The sequence below is a fragment of the Periplaneta americana genome, chromosome 17, assembly GCF_040183065.1.
Source record: "Periplaneta americana isolate PAMFEO1 chromosome 17, P.americana_PAMFEO1_priV1, whole genome shotgun sequence".
NCBI lineage: Eukaryota > Metazoa > Arthropoda > Insecta > Blattodea > Blattidae > Periplaneta > Periplaneta americana.
Window position 1 is genome coordinate 933,664 of NC_091133.1, and position 27,027 is coordinate 960,690.

Consider the following 27,027-nt stretch of genomic DNA (forward strand, 5'->3'; position numbering starts at 1 on the left):
AGATGCATAAAGATTTTGTGTCTTCATGGTGCGCTGTTTTGAATGTGGTCTTCACTGCGTAAATATATTAATTTATATTAAATATCAATCTTGCATTCATTGCTTTAAAGTTGAAAGAAAAGTTTAACCGTGTAGTTGAATCTTAATGTATGTATGCATCAATTTACGGGGAAACAGTTGGCGACAACGACTAAACAAAAGAAGGACCATGCGATAAATTGATAGCGATAAATCTAGCTGCAGAAATTATCGCAAAGTCTGACTGTGATTGGTTGGAATTCAAAATTTCATTACACTTCATTGGTCGAAAATGGAATGACGTCATATAAACGAAATAGTCAAAGAGATTTATAGTTGTTTTCTGCAAATTAGTATTCGCGTGCTTTTAATGTAATATTCGCCTCCCTGAGAAATACTAAAATACGAAAGACACACAGTAGGCTACAGTGAATACTACAGGCTAATCGTTTTTTCTTTTATTAACCACGAATATGTTTTAACCATTCGCTACTAAATTAACATTGCAGCTTTTCTTTTTCGGAACCGGTACTGCAACAGTACATCGACGATGAGTCCATGTTTAAACATAGTTCACTGCACTACAAAACGCAGCAATTGTGTCTGTTATTAGTGTAAAATACGATATCAAAACGCTCTTCTTTCTTTGGCACTCAACGCACCTAAAATACACAATGTTGATTACTTGCGAGAACAGCAACTAGGTACCGAAACGGATTATTCAACAATGTGGTAGAACTAAGGGAACTATTATCTTGCGAGTAGAGTTGTCTTACGGGAATCAGCTGGGTTGCCTCACAGATTTACTAAATTTCCGCGGGTTACCTCTATGTTTACAATGTAACCATCTGAGTCAATATATAAATAAAAATATCGGATAATAGGAAATGCAGACTAACTTGTTTAAATTATGTTCTAGGGTATTATCCCTCAAATCGGGATTTTTATCAATCTCGATCCGCTTTATCGGGATTCAACCAGGCTGTCAGACTTCCATCATTTTCATAGGAACTCCGAATGTGAATATTCATGACCAAGGTTAATAATGTCTACTTTTTAATTTAATCTGTAGGTTAAAATGTTGTATAAAATCAAAAAGCATTGTTATTATTATTATTCTTATTATTATTATTATTATTATTATTATTATTATTATTATTATTATTATTATACTTACTTACAAATGGCTTTTAAGGAACCCGAAGGTTCATTGCCGCCCTCACATAAGCCCGCCAGCGGTCCCTATCCTGTGCAAGATTAATCCAGTCTCTATCATCATACCCCACCTCCCTCAAATCCATTTTAATATTATCCTCCCATCTACGTCTCGGTCTCCCCAAAGGTCTTTTTCCCTCCGGTCTCCCAACTAACTCTCTATATGCATGTCTGGATTCTCCCATACGTGCTACATGCCCTGCCCATCTCAAACGTCTGGATTTCATGTTCCTAATTATGTCAGGTGAAGAATACAATGCGCGCAGTTCTGTGTTGTGTAACTTTCGCCATTCTCCTGTAACTTCATCCCGCTTAGACCCAAACATTTTCCTAAGCACCTTATTCTCAAACACCCTTAACCTATGTTCCTCTCTCAAAGTGAGAGTCCAAGTTTCACAACCATACAGAAGAACCGGTAATATAACTGTTTTATAAATTCTAACTTTCAGATTTTTGGACAGCTGACTGGATGATAAGAGCTTCTCAACCGAATAATAACACACATTTCCCATATTTATTCTGCGTATAATTTCCTCCCGAGTGTCATTTATATTTGTTACTGTTGCTCCAAGATATTTGAATTTTTCTACCTCTTCGAAGGATAAATCTCCAATTTTTATATTTCCATTTCGTACAATATTCTGGTCACGAGACATAATCATATACTTCGTCTTTTCGGGATTTACTTCCAAACCGATCGCTTTACTTGCTTCAAGTAAAATTTCCGTGTTTTCCCTAATCGTTTGTGTATTTTCTCCTAACATATTCACGTCATCCGCATAGACAAGAAGCTGATGTAACCCGTTCAATTCCAAACCCTGCCTGTTATCCTGAACTTTCCTAATGGCATATTCTAGAGCGAAGTTAAAAAGTAAATGTGATAATGTATCTCCCTGCTTTAGCCCGCAGTGAATTGGAAAAGCATCAGATAGAAACTGACCTATACGGACTCTGCTGTATGTTTCACTGAGACACATTTTAATTAATCGAACTAGTTTCTTGGGAATACCAAATTCAATGAGAATATCATATAATACTTCCCTCTTAACCGAGTCGTATGCCTTTTTGAAATCTATGAATAACTGATGCACTGTAGCCTAATACTCTCATTTTTTCTCCATTATCTGTCGAATACAAAAAATCTGATCAATAGGTATGGGACCGGTGCCCACCTAGAATCGTGATGCACTTGGGGAGCTACGATAGGTAGCAAAATCCGGTTGCGAAAGCAGCTGTAAAGGCTGGGAGAATCATCGTGCTAACCACACGATACCTCTATTCTGGTTGGATGATCGTGCACCTCTGTTTCGGCATGTGGGCGTGAGGCCAGCAGCCGGCTGGTCGGTCTAGTGTCTTCACGGACTGTAGCACCACGGATTATTATTATTATTATTATTATTATTATTATTATTATTATTAATTCTGTGTCTTCGAATTCGGTGAATAATTTTATTATTCATGTATGCACTGAAACAACAGCTGTTTGAAGAAAGGGAAGGATATGGAGTGGATGAATGACAATAACAATGTATACGGTAATAACGTAATTTGAGAGGTAACAACTATCTTCGAAATGAGTTGAAACACTGAATGATTCATTGTAGGGTATAAATTCTCTCTGCGGATTGCACCTATCCATTTTCGGTTAAGGGAATCTTTACTCAGAGGACATCTGAAGCACAAACAGTCGTATAAGTACAATAGTTTGTCTTCTGTAACATAATACGGACCAAAAATATTGTAGAAATTAAAGATTATCTAATCAATGAAGTGTAACATTCCTTTCTTCTTTATCTTTACATCTGTGTGCATTGCTGCAATTAAAAATAGCACACGAACGAATGTGTACTTATTCAGCTCAACCAAACAAATGGCCGCCCGTCGGCTGTTCAATTTGGGAGCATAACACTAGCGCCAGTGAGCGGTCTAGCGGTTATTTAGTAAGTCTATGGGTTGAATATAGTAAGTCTTACCAACTTTTTTTTATTTCAGAGTTAAATGCTAGTGATCTTTTAGTGACTTTTACATGTTAGTTCTAGGTTTTTTTATACTAGGTGTCGTCGTGATTTTCTTTTAATTTGATTGGTTATAGTTGTTATAAGGGGGATCCCTTAAGCCCATTGCTCTTCATTCTAGCCACCATGGACGCCATCAAGGCTGTGAGAAAGGATAAGGTAAAAGTCTTCGTGTACGCAGACGACATGGCAATTCTCTCCGAGAAGCCCTCAACGACCTTGCAAAGTGGGCAACCGAAACCGGCCTGAGAATAAATGAGACCAAAACGGTAACAATGGTTTTCATGAGGGGAGGCAGAACAACATCAAAAGACTCGATTTATTATAATGAAACCCCCCTATCATGCGTCAATCACTTTTGCTACCTCGGCATCACCCTGCAGCCGCAAGGAACAACGTTCACAAAGCACGTGAAGGAGAAATCTAGAAGTGCCATAGTAGCCATGAGTGACATACGGAGCCTGAATAAACTGTCCCTGAACACAGCACTAGCTCTCTTCAAAATGAAAATACTGCCAATATTGTCCTACGGAATAGAACTCACATGCCACACCTCACAGAAGGGAACATAGCAGAACTGGAGAAAGTCAAAGCGGTCTATCTAAAACGCTTACTATGCCTGTCGCCATCAATCCCATCGAGGCTGGTTTATGAATTAACCAGGGAGCCCTTCCTGATCGAAGAATTAAGAATCCAATACCTGTTACCAGCTACCAGAGAGAGCACAGCATTTCTACAGAAGTGCAAAGAGAAGAAAGAAGACATCTGGCCTGAATTTTACAGCACCGAAGCGATGACATCTGATCTCTGGACTCATGGGAACTACGAGCTGAGACCTCTAGTGACAAGAATGGCTGTACATGGTTTTCATCACAAAGTCTGCAGCAGTGCATACTACCACTCACCAGATGGAAGTTGCGTCTGTCTACTGTGCAAGAAATCCTGTGAAAGATACCATATCCTATGGTGCATCGAAAGAACGAAATCATTGATTTCATGCAGTGAAGACAGCGCCCGTAGGGAAAAGCCCTAAAACTCTTTCTCTTTGCACGAATGTGCGCTTTCTCTTCTTTATTATAGTTGTCATTTGTTCTAGAATTTTCGTCAATTTTGAATGGATAATGACGTTATCAGTTGTTCTTGGTTGTTTGACGTGAGTGGTGTTATGTTGTGTCTGATGGCTAAGGCTATTGAAAGTTTGTCATTTTATGATTTTATTTCGATTTGATTGGTTATAGCTGTAATTTATTCTAAAATTTTAATTAATTTTGAATGGATAATGACGTTGTCAGTTGTTCTTGGTTGTTTGACGTGAGTGGTGTTACATTATAGATTTGTCTGCATTTGTCGAATGCGCATCATCATGCTTACGAAAAGGCACTTTTCAGTGTCAATAATTTATTTTGTGTGCACAAGATTGGAATTTTGAAGAAAGAAAGAAAGGAATCCGTGTTCTGAAATTATACATTAAATGTTGTGTCGATTTTGGTTTACTTCTTTCGCTGGTGAATAAGGATTGTGTGGAATGTTGAGAAAACTGTTTTTCTGTGTTTTAAAGGAATTATTTACTGAATATTCTGTAGATGTTAAGGTGTATGAAGTGTTTGAAGGGAATTTCATTTAGTGTTAAGACGTGGTTTATTTATGCAAAGTTGACTGTACGACAAAGTGTTGGTTTAGTTCTTTGTCTCTTGCATGGTTTAAGTTTAGATTGCCCTAAATCCTGTGTCATTTATACTGGAAGTGAAGTGTTTGTCGATGAAGACGTCAATGAGAATTGAATTTTATTTGATAAGGTGATAAATTATTGTTTTGTTTTGTGTTTTAGTGATTTTTGGGGGTAAAGTGCGATCGAAAACTGCAAGAATAGTACTACCAACTATGAAGTTCGAATGCCACGAAACGACAAATAAATCAAAGGCGAAAAATTAAATATATTTTCATTTTTTGTAGGGCTTGTTCTTCTTTAAAAATACGAATATATATTCCATTTTTCATCTTTGATTTTGCGATGTTTGGTGACATTTGGACTTCATAGTTGGCAGAACGTTTTTGGTAGTTTTCGTCAGCCATGTTGGATTTTACCCGTCTTCTAGCAAATTACCTAAATTCGATATGCTAAACTTCAATGGCGGCTCATACATATTTAATGCCTAGTGCCAAAATCAGTGGTATATCCAGGATACCCTAAGGGGGAGGGTAGCTCTTTTTCCTACTATTTCCTCCCTGGATCCGCCTTTGGTCTAAACCAAAGACAAGAAATAAGCAATAATAATAATAATAATAATAATAATAATAATAATAATAATAATAATAATAATTAGAGACGAGAATTCCATGCAAATGCATGTTTTTATAGGAACAGGACATAGCTCAAACTTAGTACTTCTTCCATTTCATTACTTTCTGGTTCCAAATATGTGTACTTTTCCCGTGCATATTTGCATGTTTTCGATTTTTTAGGGATAAAAACATGCATAATGCATATTTAGGTAATTTTTAGCTTAATAATGCATATAATATACATTACAGTAAGTTTAAATGCATGTTTTAATGGTTTTGTGTGGACACCTCAGTTTCTCGATTTTATGTCCCATATTTTAGCTTCAGGAATCAGGATTGAAGAAGAAAAAGGAAAAACTAAATAACAGAAAAATTAAATAAAATGTTAAGATTTTCTCAATAAGGTGTTAGAGGACCTTTCCCTGGACGGACGTCCACTTTTACAACACTTTACCGACGACCCTCTATACACTGCGTGTCATAAATTTATTACGTTAGATATTTTGAGAATAGTAAGTTGAGAGGAAATATAGAGGGTTCAAGGAAATTGCCGACAAATAATTTAGGTCAAAAGCATCCTCTTTCCGGGAGGTTGTAAATTCTCTTCCTTTTCTAGTACTAGTAGCAATTTAGATTCTTCTAAAATTGGAATCATAATTAAACTGTGTTTGCAGTGTGTGTATGTCGTAAGTTGTTAATGTGCTTGTTTATTCTGTTTGCGCGTGTTAATGTGGTTCTAATATGTTTCCAATTTAAAGATTCCAAAAGTGTACTCTTTGCACAGTGGATTACTGTAAAGGAAAAGATTTTGTTAGATCAGATGAGGATGTCGTATTTTGCGACTGTTGGAGTAAAGAGTAAAGCAATGCTGTTCTGTTTCCGAATATTTTAATTAATGAGAATTATCAAGAGGAATAGAATTATGTGTTGAGATGGTAAATTCAATCAGTTGTAATGTCACCTTCAGCCGGATTATTATGTTTGAGGTGTTGGCGACACTGAAATCATCTTCATTCTCTCACTCAAATAAATTTGACTCAAATTACAGGACATTTAGCATCTATGGCGGTGTTTTTCATTCACGCAGATCAAGTTTGGTATACAAGGAACAATACGTAATTAGGGCAAGTCGGGTAGTAATACAGCTTTGAAAGTGATCACATCCTATTTCCACTATTCCATACTGAAAAGCCTACTAATTATCAAGGTAATTGACGTTGGCAGTGATACAAGTGTGCAATATTCGTTTAAAGTGGAGGGTGGATACTCTATCTTGAATCTTTTAATCAGCAATATTCATAGAAAACTAATAATACTAAAAAATAAATAATAACAATGAAGGGTGATATTACAGCAATTATGAATTAAGTCTAATAACTTCACGGCCATCTGGAAGAAACAAAGTTAACGATTTAGTCAGCCGTGACCTGATCGTATAATTTAATGGAGGTAGAGCTAGTGCAAGAAACAATTTAACGACCGCTAGACATAGTCCTACGAAGTGATGTCTTACTACTCCGAGGAATACGTGGACCAGGGACATGCCCTCACATCAGAGGTGAAATCTGAGGAAGATCCCTTGCCAATATCGTCAGCTGTATTGAAACGTGAACCTCAGGTGAGTGGAGCACAAGGAATGCATTCCTTGTTGTTCAAGTATTTATCTTATATTTTGATTCTAAGGACATTACCTTTCTACGACAGAACTTGTACTGCCTTGCACTCTATGATAGAGATAGAATAAGTATCATCAATATATACTATTGCGAGTTATATCTTGTTGCAGAGAACTCTATTGTTGATATGTCACTAGGTTTCATGTTTTAAGTTTGAAAACGAAATTTCTTGTTACACTTCCTGTTAATGTTGCTAAACTACACATTCTCGCAGTGTTGTTATAATTATGTATTTTTTTCTAAAATTCTCAATTACGGTTTAAAATGATTAATTTTATTTTAGGCTAGGTGTACGTGTACATATTATCGCAATTGCTCCTTAAAGATTTAGAGTATCAAAACAAAACATAATAACTCTTATTGCATTTCTCAGTTCTGAATCATAATTCACATCAATGTGATAGCAACTATCGGTGAAGATGTGTTACTTGTTGAAATGTTACGTTTAATTATACACTGTTTAAAATCCATGTATTATCGCGTATGAATTTATTTGGGTAGGCTATATCAGTAGTCCGTGAACTGTTGTAATTCTATTTCTATTTTCGTGTAATTACATGGCTTGTATTCTTTTGAACGTCATTTTAATTTTATTAATGCCTAGCCATATCCGTGCGCTTTGCTGCATTTATTACAAATAATTAAGTAGTACCCACGTATTTTAAAATAAAGTCTTTGTTATTGCTTAGTGAATAATTAGCTAGACCAATTATTGTTGATACTTCAGTTAACCAGGTAGTCCTGTGCAATCTATGTCTTTTACAGGATACTAAAATTTCGTAACAGCATCAGGTATCAATAAGGGCAAAATATAACAAAACAAGGAGTCACACAAATAAGAATATCGATAATAGTGCAGTATTAATTTATCAGCATTTTTATTATTTTTGATATTATTAAATATTCACTAAAGACACCGTATTTATGGCTGTGTCTTTTCGAAAATTCGTGACAAATTTTATCACCTTCAAATAGGATTAAATTTGACTACGTATTGTTGATTCAACTTTAGTTTCGGCATTTTAAGAAGAATATGTTTTAATCCCACCTTATTTGGCATTTCGCTCAGTCATCAATTCACTCGTCCACACTTGTGGAATAACGGTTAGCGTGTCTGGCCGCGAAACCAAGTGGCCTATGTTCGATTCCCGGATTAGGCAAGTTACCATGATGCGACTTTTTCCGGGGTTTTATTTCAACCCAATATGAGCAAATGCTGGGTAACTTTCGGTGCTGGACCCCGGACTCATTTCACCGGCATTGTCACCTTCATCTCATTTAGACGCTACATAGCTTTAGATGTTGATAAAACGTCGTAAAATAACCTACTATAAAACATCACTTCACTCAGGAGTTATCGTGATTACATATAGCCAGTGTCCTTGTAGAGCAGTGGTACTCACTAGAAATTACAAGAGAAACAGCCTCTGTAGGAGAGCCACGCCAAATTTCAGAGTACCCAGACTGGGTAACACGCAGTCTTATTACATTTCAGGATAAACACATTCATTACTGATTACTTTCATTGATTTTATATTAATAGTTACCTGTGTGAGGCATATATTATTATTATTATTATTATTATTATTATTACTACATAATTTTAAGATAACTTGCAGTTATGTAGATTACTGCTGTGAAGTTGGAGGTCAAACTTTGTTACCCTCCTGTAGGGTCATTCCATAGTGACACACGTAACATTTTTTAAGTACCTAACAATGATCTTCACAGGATATTTAATTAAATACTTAGTAATTCATGAAAAAGACATTACTGTCTTTTAAGTAAGCATTCCTAAATATAAACAGAAATTCTTAATGAAAAGGAATAATTAATAATGCAAAAATATTAAATATTGTATGGTGTGACACACGAACTTTTTCTTGCCACTAGATTTATTACCAAAATTGAAAATGTTCATATTATTGTGCCAAATGACATAAATGCATTCATTTGTTTTCCAAACAATTAAGACACTTGTGTAGTACATGTAACTGCAAAATCACGAGCTAAAAAAAATTAACAGTGCCATTAAGAAATAAAATATTGCAAATATGTTGTGACACACGAACATTTCTGCCATGTTGGTTACCTACTAATTGTTTTAAATGCACTATAAATACATCACTTCTTGTGAAAGACTTATACACTATGCCTACAACACTAGATTACACTAAAATACACTTTTAAATTAAAAATATCCAGGGTTGTTTACAACCATATGTGATGATATTTCCTGTGTAATGTCATGTGATAAATATACCAATATGTCAGCCATTTGTAGTACTTCCCTTCCTTAGACATCACAGACACTTTAAAGTCTTCGTCACCACAAGATTTTGTAACTTCACGTGTAGCCTATGTTTTTAATTGGTCATTTAATGACACTGTATCAACCACTAAGTTATTTAATGTCAATGGGATTGGTGATAGCGAAATGGTATTTGGCGAGATGAGGCCGAGAATTCGTCATAGATTACCTGAAATTCGCATTATGGTTGGAGAAAATCTCGGAAAAAACCCAATCAAGTAATCAGCCCAACTTAAATTCTTGAAAATACTGTCAAAAAATGTTAAAAATGTATTAATATTTATATCAATAGAAGAACTACCGGTAATATAGACTTAAAAAGCCTAAGTTTTAGAATTGCTGAATGATACCTAGGGCAAGTTAATTAATGTTATTAAATAAAACGATTTTAAATTAGTATCAGAAATTTAGTACCATTTACGTAATGTGCAAATAATTACACCAATTTATTTATACATTGGCCTAGTATGGTGGCTAGGTACCTATTTACGATGTACCGGTAAATGTACTGCATAAGCTTGTTTTTTTTATATGAAATAAATTACCGTAACATAACCAATTTTTGTAAGTTTTTAATTCAAGGAATTAAAAAAAATAATAAATATTTTATACGAACTTTAGCCATAAATTGTCTTATGCTAATTTTAGCCCTACACACTATATTTTTACAACAGCTGTTGTTTAGTCTGTCCAGAGACATGTGTGAACCTCACAAGTGATACCGAGAAGGCACCACTTATGAGGCAACTATGCCAGGAGATAATGGGATAACGTGGCCATTTCCTTTCCCCCTTACAACAGTTATGGAATACATTTTCAAGAGTGTTTAACCTACAGTTTATGTACATTGAAAAAAAAACTCACAGCTACGTGTGCACGCACACAATTATCTAAATCAATAATAAGTATTTGAAATTCCACTACTAATTATGTTTAGACGTAAAGACTTCCAATAACAACAAAAATTGTAACTGGATTTTAAGATAGACCTTAGTGATACACGAACATAACATTTTTGTTCGTGTATCACAGTCATTGTGTTACGTGTGTCACGTGTTTTTCTTATAGAATACGTACATCAATCAAAATGTTGTCCATATAAGAAGTTGATTGTTATGTGATGTGTCTCACTTTTACATTTATGAAAAATGAAAAAAATGAAATGGTTTTGAAGAAATATAAACAAATGTCCATTTGAGCGTGACACACGAACTCTGAACATTTCTTTGTAATTATTATTGCAATCAAGCACGAAATAATCATTGTATTACGGTTTCTATGCATTGTAATTATTAACAACGGTCCGCACTTCATTATTAATTGCATTTAACGTACCGAAGTAATGATTTATTTGCCTTAAATGTGCATTCAAATATGTGATTTCTAGTACATAATTTCGCGCTCTTAAACCACAGACTTCTTGGCGCTTTTTCTTCCACATACGAGTTGTTACACAATGAGTGTTATCAGATTCAAAAAATTCTGATCATAACGAAAAAAATGACATATAACAAGCAGAGATTCGTGAGATTTTTATTTTTCGTGAAAATGTCGCATTTTCGTGGAATGGCCCTGTACAGTTTTCTCAATACGAGCTGGTTGATTTGTGACAGATATCCTCAGCAGGTTTTCCACGTTCACATTGGGGAGATGAGATCTATGTTTACCATTGATTTTATCTTGCTGAAAGGCATTTCACAAATATACATTGATCCAAAAACACACAGCATTTTATATGCACACGATACCAAATTTTCGAACTATTTTTCTGGAACTGTATTCCAAAATTCTAATACTGAATTTGTTTTACGTTTCTCTTGAAAAATACCTTATAGTTCTGAGATTTCTAATCTCAGGGCCCAAAATTGATAACCCAGTTACATCTGCTGTCTTTACTGACTAGGGAATTTCGACTAATCGAAATGGGTTTCGAAACTTTCGAAAATCTTCAATCTCGCGCTGAAATCATGGCGTAGTTCAGTGAGCAATTCTATGCTGCCTTCGTTGAGTGTATATCAAGGTGTGAATCACTGTAATGAATGTTGATACCTTTCTCGTAATGAAAGAAGCCACCACAATCGGGACATTTCGCCCCCAGCTTTGTTCACCACAGTTGATTTATAAACTACAGAAGTGGATTGATTCAGCGATATTCGATGAGGAATGAAAGAAATGATTATCTTAAACTCGTAGACAACAACAGTTAGGAAAATAAAAGAGCACACAGCATAGTTTACGAAGATAAACTGTATAGAATTCAATATTAATGTACGAGTATCTAAACTTGGTGCAAACTTCCAAAAATTAAATATACCAGATCGAAATTAATAGGAAAATGAAAGCAAATTGTAAACTAGGGTGTCTCCATGTAGTGAGTGATTCAGTAACAGATTGCAAGAATTGAACAACAAATAGAGGATGCCCTACTGAACATTTTGGGATATTATGGAACTTGAGGTCTGTGAACCCAGATTAAGGCGATCATGTCAGTTTCGCTGTAAATATCAAGATCGGCATTGCAGTTTGCAAGATCATCTCATTGGGCCATATCACCTACCTGAGCGTCCGAATGGCCACTTAAGTACCCATTTACTTGCGGCTTGTGAATAGAATTTTGCTGAGTAGTTCAATGGTACTAAAGCACGAAGTAATGCATGCGTTCACGATTATTTGGATATGCCCTGTTGAACATGAACTCTGCTAAATATTCGATATTAGTAAAAACAACCTGCACACAAACCTAAAACACGCTCTTCTTCTTCTTCTTCTTCTTCTTCTTCTTCTTCTTCTTCTTCTTCTTCGTTCTCTTTCTTGGCCTTGGGTTCAATTTAATGATTCCATGTAGCGGGCTAAATTCTGTAATATCTATATATATTATAATTTGAACTGGTAACGGAAATTACGGGAAAACGGCTAGACGGATTTTAATAAAAGACCCCTCATTTTGAAGCTTGGAACTCACTGTTTTTCGGAAAAATAGTAGTTTTCAGTGAAATGTCAATTTTTAAACATAATTTTCCTATTTTCCAAAATCCATCTGTCGTCAGTTTTGAGAACTAGCTAATAGGATTCACGGCCGGCTTGATATAACCTTCGCTTTTTTTGTACAGGAGAGGCGAAGCGAGCATCAAGTCGGCCGTGTTGCATTTCAGAATAAAACAAAACACACACTGTACTACAGAAAACAATATTACACGAAGGCCATGATCTGCAAGAATGCTGACATATTTACAGCTCACATTAAATTGGTTATTAAAAACTTAACTTATTAAAAATGATTTACAGGTTAGTTTCTGGGGTGTGTAATTTTCTGGGTACAGCTGTGTATTGGATATTAAAAACTACAAAACTTGAGGTGGTTTGATGACATTATTACCATTAGAAATGAAATATTATTGTTGTTAATGCCATGACGTGACTATTTTTCATTAATTTTACATGTTAATGCTATATTGATGATATGAAAGTGAAACGTTTTGGGGTTATACAGTATAAGTAGAAGTAGAGAATAACTTAAATTAGATTTTGATTTCTATATTTTACTGAGTGGCGGCTATATAGTATATATAGTATATGTTACTGAAAGCTATAAAACTTACGTAAGATAATATTGTTAAAAATAAAATATTTTTATAATTATTAATCAAGTGGGATTGGGTCTTTTTCATATATTTAATGGCGGTGTGGTGTAGATATTTATATGCGTGGTTCTCTTCTGTATTGGCTCGAGAGAGTATCTTTGATTGTTATGGAAGAAAATAACTTTCCGAATGTCTGGTATTATTCATTAAAAATAAATCTGAAAAATGTTTATTTGACAGTGTAATGAACTTAGTTCCTTCATTTGCTGCACAAGCCACTAGTAAACCTATGTTCTGTACTATACAGAATAAGTAGTACCGAAGTATCGCACCCACAAGTGACAAACTACTTAAAAAAGAGTAATGAATAATAGATGATAAACCATGACAGTGAACACGCCTGCACTTAACGAGGACAGACCTATGACTGAAAACTACAGGCTCCTTCCATTACCAGAACTAATATCAAAGTGTCGGGGACAAAAGGTTTGTTCCAAGAAGCAATTCAGAAGGCGCTAGGAACTTCTTTCGACGCATGCGCCAGTTGTGTACGGTCTCATAACTATAGTCACGTCGCTGTTATTTCCGGCGTGGCTCCGCCTCTTTGCTTACGTCCTAGTAAGAGTAGGTTCTATAAAGAGTAGGTTCATATAATCGTTCGCCATTTTAGTTCTTTCATTGCCAGTTGCGGTTAGCAGACGACGCTATTTTCCGCACCGTTAAACATTATCACGTCGTAGCACCTATGATAATCGCATTGTAAATTTTAGGTTTCGTAGATAAATATCTAAGGAAAGCATAGAAAAAATTCGAAATCAAAATGTTTTTTGGGAAGGGAGAAAAAAATTACTACGAAGTGTCATGTTCAAAATAGACATTGACACCTTCAAAAGTTTTTCTATTTTTAACTTTAGATGGGAGTCAAAACAAGAGAAATGTTTAGAAAGAATTACCTTTAAAAGTGATTCCTATTCGAAATCTGTACCGTACTAGTTTCCCAGTTACTGGGAGTAACATATGCGCGGACCTCAGTTTGCAGTGTAACAACTTAGGTCTGTTAGAACTGTGGATTCTCATAGAAAGGCCGGCCCTTCGGCGGGGCAAGTGGGGCGGTCACCCAGGCCCCGCGCTTTGTGGGACTCGCTGCCGGAAAAAAATTCAATCTGTCGATTACGTTCTTGTTATAATGTTTAATGTGAGAAACTTAAAAATAAATAGCTAAGTGAATGTTGAGATAGCTTTTGTATACCTAACGAAATCAATTGTTGACTATAACGTTAATGTATGTGGATCAAATGCTGCACTGTTTGTTGAAGGTTTAATTACCGGAGTATTCAGGTGCATGGCTCCAAGTCGATTGTTACCCTTGATTCTATTATTATTATTATTATTTTTTTTTTTTATTATTTTTTTTTAAACAAATACACCTAAAAGATCGCGGAATTAAAATTTGTACTGTTGTAAATTCTCGTCTCCTTGCTGCAAACGGCAAGAAAAGAACGAAAATTGCGGACGATTGTACCCAGTCTCTATAGAGCCTTAGGAAGTCCATGACCGAATCAACAGCGAATGACAAGACGCAAATGTTTAAATGTAGCCGACTTGCAACGGGATTGGCTGCCGGAAATAAGAGCGACGGGACTATAGTTCGTAATTTTACATTGTTGGAACGTTTCTTGAACTGTTCTTTCACGATTTTCGGTGTTTGTTCTCATATTAAAATTATATTCATCTTCCGAACTTAATTCTTCGTAAAATAGATCGTCATCACGTTCCAAATCATTGATTTGGACTATTTTTTTTATTTTAACCTTCCTAATCTCGAAGCATTTTTGTGAGAAAACGTTGATCTTTCTTTACTTGCAACTTCATTAAAGATAGCTAGGTACTTATTTTGTCTGCTGATAGTACTTTGTGTTAAGTCAACGTAGCCATACAGATGAAACCAAGTTCCAGTGGAAAAAAAATCGATTTGGGCTTATTTCCCCCCCCCCCACTATTAACGTATCCTGACAACCAATTACATAAGAGAAGTTTAATGTGTGAGGAATTAACATATTCGAAACACTTAAGGGTGTATTTTAACAAGGACAACATCACCGCTCGTACTGTTGATGTAGACTCATGGAAAGAAAATATGAGTGGCTTAGATAAGTCCTTATGACTGCAATGCAGTACTGTGTACCAATATTTTGCATTATACTATCTGTATGATTCCGCTTAATGATTGCCCTTCCATGCCTTTAAAACGAACATAAACCTGTTGTATCGTGGTCTGTTTCTAATTTAGATAGTGATACAATTCACGAAACTTCCAAATACATAGGTTAGATAAAAAGTAATGGCAACACTGCTCTCACGTGTCGATGGTGCGTTCGAGAGCTGCCAGCTGTGTGGACATGAACAAGGACTGTTACATGAGTTAGTGCAGCCAGCGGCGACAGTACTCCATCAATCTACTGCAGTGTGTAGAACGATCGCTTTCATAGGGATAGTGCGAGCGCCCTAAGACCATCCTTACAAAACTAGAGCAACGTTCCTGGATCAAAATTGAAATGGCACGAGGTCGTAGTGCACAAGAATGTTTTTAGGGACTGCGTGAAGGATGTGGCGATGCAGTGTTGCCATATCGCACAGTTGCACAATGGGTTAAAGCGTTCTGGGAAGGCCTTGTTGCACCGGTACCAAAGGGAAAGTGACAACTTTCTTTTACGAATCGTTGCTATGGACGAAACCTGGACTCGCTCGTATGAACCAAACTTGAAACGCCAATCAAATGAATGGAAGCATCCCGGTTCTCCTCGTCCAAAGAAAGTGCGCCCTACACAAAGTGCTGTGAAGGAGATGTTCATTGTGGCGTATGACATTGATGGGGTAATACTACACCACTCTGTACCTCCAAGGCAGACGGAAAACGCGGACTAATGGAACATCCACAGTACTTACCCGATATGATCCATGCGATTACAAAGTGAAAGAACCACTGCGAGGGACCCGGTACAATACCAGAGATGAACTTATCCGTGCTTTAGGCGGTCAATAGAGAACATCAACAAAGATGGACGCGCTGATGGTGTACGACGCCTTCCAAACATTTGGCAAAAGGTAATAAAAAAGGGGGGCGACTATATAAAAGGTACGTAAATGTTGTACCCCTGTGAATAAAGCCATGTCAGAAATATCGAAATGTTGCCATTACTTTTTAGCCAACCCTAGTATTTAGCCCCTGCTAGGCTTGCCAATCGTCCCGTTTTTCCCGGGGCAGTCTCGATTTCGACCACTGCGTCCCGCGTCCCGAAATAATTTGCACATGTATCAAAATGTCCCGATTTCATGGCATATCGGGCATTTATATTTGATTTTCGTTCCTATCAGATTGTTGGATTTAGTCTGGATTGGAAGATAATTCCGCAGTCTCATACAGACATGCTTACGAAACAGAGAAATGATTCTAGTACGTAAATGTTGTACCCCTGTGAATAAAGCCATGTCAGAAACATCGAACTGTTGCCAACCCTAGTACAGGGAAATGACCTGAATAATTTGCAGGTCCCACAATGTTCCCCACTCATACATTCAGAAGGACATTCCCAAAGGCTTGTTGTCGAAGTGTGTGGAAACTCAATGGTTTAATGTTTGAGTACTTGCCGGTACGAAACAAAATGCTGCCAGTGCGCCAACTCAGAATAAGTGAAACATAGGAAGCGAGGGTAGTAGTGATATAGTCAGGTAGGTAGGCATGTTTGGGAATGGTTCCTTTTCTGCAGTAGTTCAATGAAACAAAAGCGGGCAGTCGTGGATTTTCCACTCTTTCCCTTCATAGACAAGGGATTTTTATCCATCGAGTACAGTCAAGCAAAAACTATTATGTGCTGACTAGGAATAATCCAGAGTCTGATCGTTTCTTTTACTAAACTACGCAATAGTAATATACGTTAGAAGAACGGTATGTTTGTTTTCATGTTCTCGGAAATTAAAAAAGCTCAACTACGTTTCGCTTTTTCAATCTTTTCCTCGAACATGAAAACAAACATACCGCTCGTGTATCGTACATTATTTTGTGCGAAGATCGTTTATTACATACCTGAAAGACGAATATCTAATTAGTTGCAATGAAATCTCCATGTTGGTTTCTGTTTAATGACGCCAACTTCGGAACAACAAAATATCTTTCTTCAACATTGTTGCTGTAAAATGTTTTCTGTGTTTACTATACTCCAGCAGGCCGTGATATACGTCTGTCTCCCCCCCCCCCCAGTCTATAAATGCGAACTTAAAACAAACGGTAAGGTTATGTAATGATTTATTTTTCATTTTAATATTTTAACAATATTATATATATAACATATTGCAGTAATGACATCGGCATCTGGAATCTCGTTGATTTTTTCACGGCTTCCTTAATGTTACTTGTATCAGGAATGCAATAAGTTTCGTGGAGTAGTAAACTTTACTTAATTTTTTGCAAATATTTAAAAACAATAATTAACATTGCAATTTAGGTGAAATTACAGTGATAAGTTTGCAATTTATAATTATTACTATGTTAAACGTCTCTAAAAATAATATGTTAAAAGCCTAAAGCAGTAAATGAATGTCGCGCTTAAGCGGTAAGAAGAGGGAAATTGTTATGTGTGTTACGTTGGGAATACTGAATGTGGTATTTCACACTTACCGCGTATTGGTTCTGTGCGGAAAACAAGCAAATACGCACGATCTCGCACAAATATTGTTGCTAGTCTAACACAGTGTTGAAGATATGCTAATTATAATGCACAGTAGTATATTATATGCAGTAATGGCCGAAATATTAAACAACTATGCGCAGTTAACTTTGCCTATTCATCATCACAGACGTTAATAACATGTATAACAAATGTTTTTGCATGAAAATATGCATTTGCATATGATTCCTGGCTTTATGAATGGTAATGTGAAGCATATACGTCCGTTGTGATCAGGCTGTGACATACAAACACATAGAGAACAATTTGTAAAGTTAGAAGTTGTCTTCTTACACCCTGTAATAAATTGCTCATTTAAGATGTCTCTTTGTACTGCAGGAACGGGATTTTTCGGATCGGGATGTGATTGATATGAAGGAGGAATATGAGGACCAGAGCCAAGATCTCACAACAGAGATAAAATTCGAGGAACGTCCGGAGGTAATTTGGTTGCCTGTGGTGAAACGTGAACCTGAGGTGAGTGCAGCACAAAGAATGCTGTGTGTTCTTCCAGTGTTTATCTTATGTTTTGATTGTAACGGACACTGTCTTTTTTACAACAGTACCTGCAGCATCTTTCAATCTATGAGATTTGCAATAAAATTATATATATACAGGGTGATTCACGTAATATTCTTGGATGTTATTTCTGGAATCATTCTGATGAAAAATGGTCACATGAATATATTGTCATTTATGAAAGTTTAAGCATTTAAATTGTGCACAATAATGGTACTCGGTGTATTATAAATTCATTAAAGAACATTCACGTTAGTACTCACATAAAAAATTTGTATTAAAGCCACATTTCAAAGACCCCACACAATGTCTTTAGTGCTCTGGCTGAAGATTTGTACTCGCTGCAAATGATAGGGGTACATTCCCTCATCGTTCAATGTTCTCCACACCCTACTTTGAGGAACACCTAGTCGTCTGTATATGTTACTGCCACTCGTGCGTGGGCTTTTTTCTGTTTCATTGTTGGCAACTGCAAGATCATATGCCTTCGCAACACAGGGGACTGAAATGTGCGAACTAAAACTACAGTACAGCCGGTCGTTCTCCGGCCCTGACGTTTCTCGTGACTGAGGGAGACAGTGTTGCCGTTACGTATTGACAGAATGAAAATTGTCACGCGCTCGCCGGCCGATTTTGTGGCGCGGAAAAAAGACTATACTTGGTTTTTTGAAAGATGGGACATGACAGGAGCGTTGCGATCGGAAAAACAACTGAATGTCACATAGTGCGGTAGACCTGTTGCTATGGTAACAACAGTTGAGTTACCAAATTTACCGTTTCCACATGGCAAGTGCTTATAGCTCTCTTGGCGACATTTATTGTGCACACAATGTTAGTTTTGTGTTTGATTCTCTGTCGATTTTTGTATTGTTTCCTTAGCTTTGCGTCAATTGTCAATGAATGTTTTAACCAGGGACGGCTTTCGAAGAGGGGCTGCGGAGCTGCAGCATCCCCAGACATTTGTGGCTCTTGTCTCGTTTTATTTTGTGAAATGCATTTATTATACAGTCTCTGTTTAGCGGCTCGAATTTTTAGAAAAATTTCGCACTCATTAACATGCACGCAATCGTTAGTGAAGTCACTTCCTCCCCTGGTGCTGCCAGAGCGAAACCAGAGACAAGGACTATAGGGTGAAGCCACTTCCTCCCCTGGAGCTGCCAGTCCCGTCGCGGATGCTTTGCGCGTTAGTTTTACCCCTCCTCCTGCTGTCCCTTGCCATGAATCCAGAGTTTCCAGGCGCTGCAAAATTTGCAGCAGTTTGTCAGTAGCGCGCAGTTTTAAATACATTTTCTTTAATGTTGTGAGTATAACAAGTGCAACAATGTTTAATTCTGTACAATATTTACAGTCTAATCAGTTCAGCACCTTAACAATTCAGCAGAAATGTGAAATTAAGTGCCCATCAGTTGAATCTCATAATGGAAATAGCTGCTAAACAAAATACAAAGGCTCGCATATTTTTTTTTTATAATTTATCCAGTATCCCTGCTTTCTTCTCTCGATCTCCACACAGTCTGTATTAGATTAATGTGTTTCAAAGACAAATCCATCAGCCGGGGCAACAAGATGGATTTAAAATAAGAACAGTAAATGTTGTTTATAAGAAGAAGGAGCCATTGCTAGAATGTTTTCAAACCATAATGGATTCTGAAACATCTAACAACATCACAATAAATGAGGCAAGAGCTGTGGTGCGTACTCTTGAATATCCTGAATTCAATTTCTCGCTCCGTTATTTTTTTCATTTATTGATGTATCATGTAGATATATTATATAACAAACTACAACATCGCCAGTTAGATATTTCTAAGGTTCAAATCTGGATATAAAAAATTAAATTATGGTTTATTTAACGACACTCGCAACTGCAGGGGTTATATCAGCGTCGCCGGTGTGCCGGAATTTTGTCCGCAGGATTCTTTTAAATGCCAGTAAATCTACTAACATGAGCCTGTCTCATTTAAACATAACTTACAAGATAAGGCGCATGGAACTAATCTTTAAATAAAGTAAGTTGCTTGGTTTATTTTTGTATGCAGCCCCCCTTAATTCAATACCCACGAGGCGCCACTGGTTTTAACGTCAGCCATCTTAACGTCAATTGCTAGCATCCATCAGCTGGCAGCACGGTAGTCCATATTGGCAACATAGCACTGTAGTTCCAAGCTCGGCCGCTTAACTGTCATGTCTTTCAAAAAAACAAGTATAATTCGAACGCGTAGGCTTGCCTATAAATCATTTACATATAACTTAGATCACAGCCTTCGTTAATGTACACAGCTAGCGTAGATCACAAAAAAAAAAAAAAAAAAAAAACTAATGCGAACGCGTATGTAAATCATTTTACAGTTTTACACAAACGTAGATCGCATCTTTCGTTAATGTACACAGCTAAATAATTATAACAGAATAAAAACTATGGCAACACTTATGTAAATCATTTCTCACAAACGTAGATCGCATCTTCCGTTAATGTACACAGCTAAATAATTATAACAGAATAAAAACTAATGGGAACGCGTATGTAAATCATTTTTCACAAACGTAGATCGCATCTCCCGTTAATGTACACAGCTAAATAATTATAACAGAATAAAAAACTAATGCGAACGCGTATGTAAATCATTTTTCACAAACGTAGATCGCATCTTTCGTTAATGTACACAGCTAAATAATTATAACAGAATAAAAACTAATGGGAACGCGTATGTAAATCATTTTTCACAAACGTAGATCGCATCTTCCGTTAATGTACACAGCTAAATAATTATAACAGAATAAAAACTAATGCGAACGCGTATGTAAATCATTTTTCACAAACGTAGATCGCATCTTTCGTTAATGTACACAGCTAAATAATTATAACAGAATAAAAACTATGGGAACACGTATGTAAATCATTTTTCACAAACGTAGATCGCATCTTCCGTTAATGTACACAGCTAAATAATTATAACAGAATAAAAACTAATGGGAACACTTATGTAAATCATTTTATACAAACGTAGATCGCATCTTCCGTTAATGTACACAGCTAAATAATTATAACAGAATAAAAACTAATGCGAACGCGTATGTAAATTATACATAGGCCTACAGTATATTACCACAGACTATGGGAATATCTTTATAATGAAAGTGTATCAAATGAAATATACTCTACTTTCCTTAGAATCTGTTAATACTCAAGTGGAAAGACGCCACACTTTTAACGGTTGTTTTTCCCACCTTCAAAGCGTCACAAACTCTATCTACCACTTTCGTAACAGGGAGAAGAGGTTCTCCATTGTCTCGCTCCTTCTCAAAATATTCACGCAATCTGTATATAAATTCATGACTTTAGCTCTTAAAAGAGCCGATTTTTTCCTTCTTTGATTCTGACGACCACTGGCCATATTACTATATCAATAATTAGGTTTACAGGCACCATAAATCGCTCAAGCACAAAACAACACAACTACTTCGCCTATACTATAACACAAAGAACTAACGACTTGTTCGTCACGTGCTTTGCATAAAAAAAGAAGTGGCAACATCGCGCTAAATACATCAGACGCTCATAGCTGGTTGGTTCTAGCAGACAACTTTAACCTCTAGAGTCTGCCTCTCCCCCAGCATTACAAACTGCGATTGAATTAATCTTCGCATATCAGAACTCAAGTCTTGTAACAGGATATTACAATAGAATTAAAAACATTACTTTAAACCGAACCAGATTGTTTTAAGATTAAAATTTAGCAGAATAGTTTCATTCACAGTGGAATTTCGAGATTCTTTTCACAACTTCAAAACGCCACAGGTTGGCAATGCTGGTCACTATCTTTCTCTCTCGTTCTCTCTTTTCTTTCCAAGCGAAATGTCAGAGCCGGAGATTGGCCGGCTGTAGTTTATACGTGACAACATTCTGTGATGTGGAAATTCTCTTCGATATTCGTCCACAGAATTATTAGCATTCCCGTCACAAAAGCCATAAACATGAATCATATCTGCGTATTCGATATTGTAAAAATGTAACGGCATTTTTGTTAACACACAGACAATGAATCTCATACAATGAAACACAACGACGGAGATCTTGCTGAGTGCCTGCCTTGTGTAAGGGACATTGTGTGAGTTATCTCTCTGCCTCCTGACGTCACAGGACCCTGTGTCGCCTGTAATGTCAGCTGCACTGGAATGCTCGCAGCACACATGGCAGCATTATTTTCGTAGGAAAGAAAAACCCGAGCACTGAATCCTTACATGAGAAATGATGAAATTATACCGAAAGTAGCTTTGAAAATCAAGGGGTTTAAAAGTGATAATGCATTTTTCTTTCACCTGCAAAAATCTATTTCAATGCATATTAGTTAGACGATTTTGGAGCGCAGCGACAATATGTAACATTATGTCACTGGCAAAAATGGATTCGGGAAATTCTTTTAGAACTAAACATAGTTTTTTCTTCTTCTCGTCAGTTAGATTGAATGATTCAGTGGAGTATGGAATTTGTTAGCAGTTACCTATCCATGGTAGATTCTGGATTGTTGTCTCCTGTAACATATTTGTGCCTCTTGTTTCGGATTCCTGCTATTACTTAGAACTTAAAAAAAAATAATAATAGTTTGCTTTTATCTGTATATGATAACAAATGTAGGGAAAATGGAACTGGCCATCCTACTCCATTATCTTCTGGCCTAGTAGGTTGTTGGTATCACATGTGAATTTCAGACGAGTCTTTGGACATTCGACTAAACAACAAAAATAACAAATGATAGCAGTCCGCATCATCGAAGACTGTAAACATGCTTATGTTGAAAAGAAATGAGATAATGAAAAGAACCCCTCTGTGTCTCAGTTGAAAGTGTTTCTAAGGGATAGTAATTTTTTTGTGCCAAATTGTGGCGCCATTATGCAACTTTTGCGAACCCTTAAATTTTTAATTCCGAAAAAAAATTGTTGGGTATTTTCGATATGCCGTCCTATTTACGCAAAGAAGATTGTCCTTACTGTTTGTCCTTACTGTCACCACGTAGACAGTAGAACACGTAGACTCTGATTCAGAAAACGACTAGGAAAGAAACTAATGAAAGAGAGTAAATATCTGTAAGTTTTAATTGACAAATGCAATAACTTAAGTAAAAAGAGAAATTCGATCAGGTATACAAGAACTGTCATAGATGGTGAAGCCATTACTATTTTTATGGACAAGTGAACATAAATCTATAAGAATGAAGGAAGTTTCATTGAATTACTTTGCTTCTTACTGTGTAGATGAAAAATTTCTTCAAAAGTCTTAAGGGGACACTCAACTATATTTTGGAACTTTTTTCCTATTTGACCAATCTTTTTCAAATTTGGAGAAAAAGTTTGATATACACATGGAAAGTAACATGCAAAATCTCAGCTCATTAGATCCAGTACTTTTCAAAATAAGAAATATTTCAATTTTTAATCAATCATTAATTGAAATATCACTTTTAATTATCATTTTTTATTTTTTGGCTTTGTGCATTTGACTGTGACTTCTCAATGAATAGGGGAAGAATTCTGCGTATTGATTTAGTTCTGTCACGTAAATTATTGTAGAAATTTAATTTTTCATTTCTATGACACTTTTTCTCCAATTTTTAAGTTGAGAGTCCCCTTAATATGCTATTTTAGTGACGGGAAGATGTAGTGCTCGGAGTTGCATGGTTGAGTTCTGCATGGAGGGGAGTATTCATATTAAAGGCCTTGGACAACGAAGAACCAATCATATTCCAAAAGGAGAACCTCCCACCTATCATTGGAAGTCCTCACCCACTGAGACAAGCTCGCACACCATTTCCTTATTCCACTGCTCTGAAGATGACCACAACACAGTGGTCGAAACGTCAGCCACTAGCACCTAGACAACGCAGTATAAGCCCCGGAATTTCTCCACACACTATGTGCACTAGCCACGGAAGCCTATGCCAACACTTTATGCAGAACATCAGTGGTAGAGCGCTGGTACGTTCAACCAGAGGTCCCGGGATCGATACCCGGCCCTGCAACAATTTTTCCCTTGAAATTATTCAAATCTGCTTCACAGGGAGCTTTACCTGAAAGGCTAGATTTGCATAATATATACGTTACTGTGTACGTTAACAGAAAACCACAATTCTAAGTCACACAGAGATTGTGTGCACTCGTTGTGGGTGTCTGGCGTTTCGTCAGCCCACGCGAGTTGTGTGGATATAAAGGGAAAAGTTGAGACGGTGTCGGGTGGAGTTCCCGGGTAGCTCAGTGGCAGAGCGCTGGTACGTTCAACCAGAGGTCCCGGGACCGATACCCGGCCCCGGAACAATTTTTCCCTTAAAATTATTCAAATCTGCTTTACAGGGAGCTTTACCTGAAAGACTAGATTTGCATAATATATACGTTACTGTGTACGTTAACAGAAAACCACAGTTCCAAGTCACACAGAGATTGTGTGCACTCGTTGTGGGTCTCTGGCGTTTCGTCAGCCCACGCGAGTTGTGTGGATATAAAGGGAAAAGTTGAGACGGTGTCGGGTGGAGTTCCCGGGTAGCTCAGTGGTAGAGCGCTGGTACGTTCAACCAGACGTCCCGGGATCGATACCCGGCCCCGGAACAATTTTTCCCTTGAAATTATTCAAATCTGCTTCACAGGGAGCTTTACCTGAAAGACTAGATTTGCATTATTATTATTATTAGTATTATTATTATTATTATTATTATTATTATTATTATTATTATTATTATTATTATTATTTTATTGCAAAACAACTCAAATTTTGGGTTTAATCCATCACAGTCTTGAAAATATGCTACAATATATGCACAGTAGTATATTATATACAGGAATGGCGGTAATATGCACGTTCAGCTTTTCGTATTGTTACAGACATTCATTACATGTACAAAAATTAGCATTTCATGAAAAATTTGCATTTGCATATGAATCCTGGCCCTATTCATCATGTCAAGCCCTTACATGCGGGTATATAGAGAGCCCTTGTAACGTTAGAAGTCGTCTTCTAACACCCTATAATAAATTGCTCTTTTAATACGTCTCTTTGTACCGCAGGAACAGAATTTCTTGGATCATCATGTGACTGGCATAAAAGAGGAATATGTGAACCAGAGCCCTGATCACTTATCAGAGGTAAAATTTGAGGAAGATCCATTCCCTGTGGTCAAACGAGAACCAGAGGTGAGTGGAGCACAAGGAATGCACTGCGTGTTCTTCTTCCAGTTTTATATTGTATTTAAATTGTAGCGGACACTGCCTCTTTTCAAGAGTACTTGCAGTGCCTTTCACTGTATGATGGAGGCAAAAACACTCATCACTATTTACTATTACAAGTCATGTCATGTTGCAGAATACTAATGTTGAACAGCTATCTAGTTTTATGTTTTAATTATGAAAACGGAAGAGGTTGTTGCACTTAGGCCCGGTTGCAGAAACACTGATCAAATATAATTGGAGGTGATTCTTCCATGAGATTTGATCAACAGACTTTGCTGGTTAAGTGACAGATCACTGATCAAGTATTTATGTTATTCTCTTTATAGTGCAGTTACTGCAATTTATATACCCAAGGTAGTAAATAGTTATAGCGTAATAATATTGTTTTCGACATAACGGATTCTTCTGATGATGAAATTTTAGAATGAAGAAATGGTGTTAAGAAGAAGGCATTTCTGTGATAGACGTGAATTGTTTTTATCTATTACAGAGAATTTGAGGAAACCTTTAGGTTAAGTAAGGATTGGTGTGTTTCGTTACTGTTAATAATCGAAACAAATATATGCAGACAGACAACTCGAAACCTTCCAGTTTCTCCTATGAACAAAGTTCTAATAACGCTGAGATTTTATGCTGTTGGAATTTTTCAGGCTGTCTTGGGTGATTTTGTTGGGGTCCAGAAATCAACTATTTGTCGAGTAGTTAGGAATGTTACGCATGAAATTGTTTTTTTTTTTATCGCAGGATCTCGTAAAGCCCCAAACCGCAGACAGGGAACGACTTGAAACCCAGAAAGAATATTCAGACACGAGAGGATTTCCAATAATAGTCGGTTGTATAATAAATTGCTCATATCCTCATTCAATCACCTGGTTGAAATGATGCCGAACTCTATCGAAATAGGAAAGGTTTCTTTTCTGTGAATGTACAGGCAATATGTAGTCTACACCATCATTGAAATTCTGGAATGTTGTAGCCCGTTGGCAGGGTTCTATACATGACAACACAATTTTTTAATGAGTAGGTTACGATCCCAGTTTGTAAACAGAGAGATGGGAAATGGAATTCTTTTTGGGCTTTGGAGACTATGCATGTTCCAGTTTCTTGTCGATTCCTCTGGCAAATCCCACAACAGAAGCCCCCACACGTTTTATGTTTGATTCATTTTTTCACTATATTGTGGTGGTGGTGGTGGTGGTGGTGGTGGTGGTGGTGGTGGTGGTGGTGGTGGTGGTGGTGGTGGTGGTGGTGGTGGTGGTGGTGGTGGTGGTGGTGGTGGTGGTGGTGGTGGTGGTGGTGGTGGTGGTGGTGGTGGTGGTGGTGGTGGTGGTGGTGGTGGTGGTGGTGGTGGTGGTGGTGGTGGTGGTGGTGGTGGTGGTGGTGGTGGTGGTGGTGGTGGTGGTGGTGGTGGTGGTGGTGGTGGTGGTGGTGGTGGTGGTGGTGGTGGTGGTGGTGGTGGTGGTGGTGGTG

The 27,027-nt window shown here is 36.9% G+C and overlaps 1 protein-coding gene across 1 annotated transcript in view; it reads left to right on the forward strand.

The window, feature by feature from the left end:
• The first annotated feature begins 6,710 nt into the window (after positions 1-6,710).
• The window catches only part of LOC138693033 (zinc finger protein 235-like), a 31,127-nt gene continuing 10,810 nt past the window's right edge, over positions 6,711-27,027 (forward strand). Inside the window, exons 1-3 of the mRNA XM_069816553.1 lie at positions 6,711-7,149; positions 18,163-18,300; positions 25,396-25,521. Of these exons, the coding sequence (XP_069672654.1) occupies positions 7,036-7,149; positions 18,163-18,300; positions 25,396-25,521 (378 nt within the window). The 5' untranslated portion in view covers positions 6,711-7,035. The remainder of the gene's footprint in view (positions 7,150-18,162; positions 18,301-25,395; positions 25,522-27,027) is intronic.